Raw genomic sequence first — 6,000 nt, 5'->3', positions numbered from 1 at the left:
TTTGCAAACAAACTCCCACTTTTGAGTTTGTGTCATTTGTTTAAATAACTTATTTAATAAATTCAATATGAAAGTAGTAAGTTTAGTGTTACTATTCATAATGACCACTGGTAGCTGAAGTCCCTGTTTACCCACCATAAAATAAGCTACCAGGGGCTTGTCCCCCTTCGACTTGTTTGCGTGATAGATCTCAGAAATGACTCACCCATCAGGGAATGGGTGAGTTATACCAACACACAAGGGGGAGACTACAGTGCTTTTTCTCATTGATTGGTAGGCGATGGCAATTTTATTGCGTCATTATGTTACACTCTAGTTGCCTTCACGACAGATTAACGCAACCCATCGGCGCTACTAAAGGGAGGCCAGCCAAGTAAACGCGCTCAGTCTATGCATTCTAATCTGAATGTGGTGGAGCTATGAGAAGAGCAGTGCCATTGGATTGCATTCGTCTGTGCCATAGCTTTTGTAGAGAGACAAGCCAACTAAATTCACCTTATAATAATCTTATTATAAGGCTTCGACTATTTGTATTTTACGCAAATTTGGATTAATCTGGATTGATCGGATATTAGTGACTATTATTGTTGATTATTATCCTTTTATTATTATTTCTATTTGCATTATACATTATTTTCAACTCCAAATTGCAACGCCATAATTGTCTACTACAGTTTCCAAGCGGAATGAGCCTGTTTTGTACCTCCTGAGGATACAAGGCTTGAGTCTGGATTCATGTTCGGAAAAATGAAGTTAAAGTTTTTTTCCGGTGGGCTCTATACGACCACCTCTAGCCTACAACTCCGTCGGCAGTTGATATTGCCAATTGAAAACGTGATGCTGTAGCCTATTGTAGTTCATTGACGGTAGAAATGTTATAATTGTTTCTCCATGTGAGACATTCTCGAATGTGGATCACAGAAAACGATGTATACCGAGGCGGCTAATTTAAATTTCAGCTCGAATGGAAGCATCGACGATCCACTGAGCTCTCTGGATCAAGAATGGAACGAGCCCCCGGCGAAAAGACTGTCTCGGACGGGACACCATGTTATGTCCGTCTTCCTTGGATCTATTATGGTTTTTGGTTTCATCAATAACCTGGTGGTATTGATCCTGTTTATTAAGTTCAAAACTCTGCGGACTCCTGTGAACATGCTTTTGCTGAACATCAGCGTGAGTGACATGCTGGTGTGCCTCTGTGGCACCACGCTCAGCTTCGCCTCCAGTCTACAAGCACGCTGGCTGTACGGGAAGCACGGGTGCATGTGGTACGGCTTCGCCAACTCTTGTTTCGGTGAGTTTAGTCAACTGTTACGTAACAAAATAGTCACCAAAGTAACTATATATATTTTTCTCACAATAACACAATCAAAGCCTCGATGCCTCATCGATGCGTTTAAAGAAATCATTGTGCCAAATAATTGTGCCAAATAATTGATTCACCTTATCAACCTGCCAATAATCCGAATCAGCTGCGCTAGGACGTTTAACTCTCCAGGAACCGGGTTGGAGAGTCCTGAACTAGGGACTGTCTGTCTATAGGTAATTTTTATCAGATAATGTTGCCGATGAAAGGTGTAGTGTGGGGTACAGTGATTGCATTATTGGAGCGAAGTGATGGACTTCCACTTTCAGATTTCCCACGTGCCACATGACTGGGTTTGCCCACTATTGTTCCTGATGTCACACATACAGCAGAATTGTCTTATGGATAGTGTGTTGTCAGCAGTTGCATCTGTGCCCCACAGACAGTTTAATTGTGACTCCTCTGACGTGTGAAATCATTGCTTATGTACTCTCACGGCCAAGTGGAACAGAAAGAGAGGGAGAGAAAAATAGAGACCCATTCTATCAGCGTGATGATGTTAGTTATCTCACTGTACTTTAGAGATACCTTCAATGAATCTGTCTAGACCCAGATATAGGAAGCTTTTTGTCTGTGACGCTATGCAGTGTGTGTGAAATTGTTTAGTGGAATGGAAGTGGATTCAGGGCTACAGATGTAGGATCTTAATTTGATCACCCTTTTGTAGCATTATCTGCACAGCAGATAATGCAAACTTGTAGTGTGTTCACGTTTTAAAAATGCTTCTAAAGTTTGTCATCGGCACTTTACATTTTGAGACTTGATTTGCCCCTACAAAAAGTATATTATTTATAATCCAAATCAAATCAAATGCATTGTATAGGTTGTGAACACATATTTTGCAGACGTTAAGGTGCAGCGAAATATTTGTTTCTAGCTCTGACAGTGCAGTAATACCTAACAATACATACAGTTGAGGTTGGAAGTTTACATACACCTTAGCCGAATACATTTAAACTCAGTTTTTCATAATTCCTGACATTTAATTCTAGTAAAAAATCCCTGTCTTATGTCAGTTAGGATCACCAATTTATTTTAAGAATGTGAAATGTCAGGATAATAGTAGAGAGAATGATTTATTTCAGCTTTTATTTCTTTCATCACATTCCCAGTGGGTCAGAAGTTTACATACACTCAATTAGTATTTGGTAGCATTGCCTTTAAATTGTTTAACTTGGGTCAAACGTTTCGGGTAGCCTTCCACAGGCTTCCCACAATAAGTTGGGTGAATTTTGGCCCATTCCTCCTGACAGAAATGGTGTAACTGAGTCAGGTTTGTAGGCCTCCTTGCTCGCGCACGCTTTTTCAGTTCTGCCCACAAATTTTCTATAGGATTGAGGTCAGGGCTTTGTGATGGCCACTCCAATACCTTGACTTTGTTGTCCTTAAGCCATTTTGCCACAACTTGGAAGTATGCTTGGGGTCATCGTGCATTTGGAAGACCCATTTGCGACCAAGCTTTAACTTCCTGACCGATGTCTTGAGATGTTGCTTCAATATATCCACATAATATTCCTTCCTCATGAAGCCATCTATTTTGTGAAGTGCACCAGTCCCTTCTGCAGCAAAGCACCCCCACAACATGATGCTGCCACCCCCGTGCTTCACGGTTGGGATGGTGTTCTTCCGCTTGCAAGCCTCCCCCTTTTCCCTCCAAACATAACAATAGTCATTATGGCCAAACAGTTCTATTTTTGTTTCATCAGACCAGAGGACATTTCTCCAAAAATTACGATCTTTGTCCCCATGTGCAGTTACAAACCGTAGTCTGGCTTATTTATGTCGGTTTTGGAGCAGTGGCTTCTTCCTTGCTGAGCAGCCTTTCAGGTTATGTTGATATAGGACTTGTTTTACTGTGGATATAGATACTTTTGTACATGTTTCCTCCAGTATCTTCACAAGGTCCTTTGCTGTTGTTGTGGGATTGATTTGCACTTTTCGCACCAAAGTACGTTCATCTCTAGAAGACAGAATGTGTCTCCTTCCTGAGCGGTATGACGGCAGCGTGGTCCCATGGTGTTTATACTTGTGTACTATTGTTTGTACAGATGAACGTGGTACCTTCAGGCATTTGGAAATTGCTCCAAAGGATGAACCAGACTTGTGCAGATCTTGGCTGATTTCTTTGGATTTTCCCATGATGTCAAGCAAAGAGGCACTGAGTTTGAAGGTAGGTCTGGAAATACATCCACAGGTACACCTCCAATTGACTCAAATGATGTCAATTCACCTATCAGAAGCTTCGAAAGCCATGACATAATTTTCTGGAATTTTCCAAGCTGTTAAAGGCACAGTCAACTTAGTGTATGTAAACTTCTGACCCACTGGAATTGTGATTTAGTGAATTATAATTGAAATAATCTGTCTGTAAACAATTGTGAGGAAAATTACTTGCCATGCACAAAGTAGATGTCCTGATCGACTTGCCAAAACTATAGTTTGTTAATAAAAAATTTGTGGAGTGGTTGAAAAATGTGTTTCAATGACTTCAACCTAAGTGTATGTAAACTTCCAACTTCAATTGTACATAATCCCCCAAAAATCAAAATAAAGAAATATCAGAATGAGCAATGTCCATGTCCGGAACATAAATAATAATGTATATAATGGTGTGTATGGACGGTATATGAGTAGAAAAGGTGTGATGAGCCTTGACTAGAATAGAGTATATACATATGAAGTGGGGCTCACTCACTGTAAATCAAATGGAGATGAAAGATCAGCAGGAGGAGTGGGGATTCACACACTTTCAAATGGTGCACTCAGGAGGGGACTTGAGGAGGGAGGGCGGGCTTTGAATATCATTATTATCATTCAATATAATTGAATATAAAAAAGGACAAATGCATAAGGTTGCCCTGTTCCTTCAAGTGCCATTCTGTTACTTCTCCTAATTTGCCCCAAGAGGTTTTCTCCACCAAAGCTTTCCACAAAAGGTGCACTCATGAGGGGAATTGAGAAGTGAGCGCAAGCCAGGATTTTAATATCATTATCATTGAATTATCATTGAATATTAAAAAAGGAGAATGCACAATCATGTCCTGTTCCTTAAAATGCCAATCTGTTACATCTTCTAACGACCGTAAGATTATATTATTCCACCAATGTTCCACAACCTGCTATATTGCCCTTTACCACAAAAAATCGTTGAACAAATTGTCTCAGCAATAAGTCTGCCAACGCCTCTTTGCAGCTGTAGTCAAGAGTACGACACTGAGACGACGTGTGCCCATGCACACTAGGCTAATTCAGGAGACAGTTTGTAGTTTTTACTCCCCTCCTATATCAGGAACGGGTGGCGAAAAGTTTAATTAAACGATTCAGAGACTAAAACGAATAAATCATCATTTAAAGAGAGCTAATCGATATACAAACCCAAAATCATCGGCTCTTCTTGCAGGCTGTATGTCGGAGCATAGCGAACTGTAGGTTGTGATTTTTGACCTGCTTACTTGTACATTGAACAATACAGCAACTTTACAGCAACCATAGAAAATACTGTTTGTTTTCCACAATTTGTGGGTGTGGTCAAGGGGAATTCCTTCAATATCTACTCCGGAGTATCTCTGCTTTCTAGAATTCCTCTCGGCCCAGCCCATTTGTCTCTGGTTTGAGGTGGCAAAACTAGGGCAATTCTCAGTGTTTGTGACATCACATGAGTCAAGGGTTTTGAAAACGGGCTGAGGGGTGTTTATGGTTGATAAGAAGGTCAGTCTGTTCATGGGATAGCAGAGCACTGAGCCCAGCACCTATTATGCCATAGCTCTGCCTGGCTGTTGGCTTTCTAGGCTACCCTCTGCAGTTGTTAGATAGAAGAAGAGTCTTCTGGGCCTTTGTGTGTTTACATATCAGGTCATGGATTTTTATTCAGTAATATCAACTGTTGGAGTAATTGTGTCACAGGCAAGCTCTTATTTTCTGAGCTGATTATTTAACAAGCAGCTAACGAGCACACCATTTCAAACAATGTGTTTATGACAACCGTTTATTACAGATCTACAAACTAGAAATGAACAGTTTATAAAATACTTATAAACCCTTATAAATAACCCCTGGGGAGGGTAGGCAACAACACATCCGCCACCATGACCCTCAACCTGGGGGTCCCTCGGGGGTGCATGCTTAGTCCCCTCCTGTGCTCCCTGTTCACCCATGGCTGCGTTGGAATGTTAGTGTAGCATGTGTGCATAGAGCCAGTGCAAGAAAAAGGGGATCAATGCAGATAGTCTGTGTAGCCATTTGATTAACTGTTCAGCAGTCTTACGGCTTGGGAGCAGAAGCTGTTCAGGAGCCTTTTGGTCCCAGACTTGGCGCTCCGGCACCGCTTGCCTTGCGGTAGCAGAGAAACCAGTCTATGACATGTGTGGCTGGAGTCTTTGACACAGCCTGGTATAGAAACAAAGCTCACCCAAACCATCAAAACGATAGTCATGGACTATCTGAAGGAGAAATATGATGACCTCCTGGACTTATCCTCGTTGGTCGACCCTCGGGTTTAAAACACATTACATCAAAGAGGAGAAGGTGGGCCACAATAAAGCAAGAGCTGTCTCAGAGATGGTCAATGAGGGACATGAAAACCCAAGCCCAGCACAGGGAGACGATGCTGCTGCTGCTTCACCACAACTGCC

The 6,000-nt window shown here is 41.6% G+C and overlaps 1 protein-coding gene across 1 annotated transcript in view; it reads left to right on the top strand.

Annotated features, from left to right (window-relative positions):
• The first annotated feature begins 251 nt into the window (after positions 1 to 251).
• The window catches only part of LOC110495850 (pinopsin), a 24,037-nt gene continuing 18,288 nt past the window's right edge, over positions 252 to 6,000 (top strand). Inside the window, exon 1 of the mRNA XM_021571321.2 lies at positions 252 to 1,297. Coding sequence (XP_021426996.2) covers positions 928 to 1,297 — 370 coding nt within the window. The 5' untranslated portion in view covers positions 252 to 927. The remainder of the gene's footprint in view (positions 1,298 to 6,000) is intronic.

Source organism: Oncorhynchus mykiss, chromosome 18 (genome assembly GCF_013265735.2).
Source record: "Oncorhynchus mykiss isolate Arlee chromosome 18, USDA_OmykA_1.1, whole genome shotgun sequence".
Classification (NCBI taxonomy): Eukaryota; Metazoa; Chordata; class Actinopteri; order Salmoniformes; family Salmonidae; genus Oncorhynchus; species Oncorhynchus mykiss.
The sequence above is the reverse complement of the archived record's forward strand: the minus strand, read 5'-3'. Positions and strand labels throughout refer to the sequence as shown.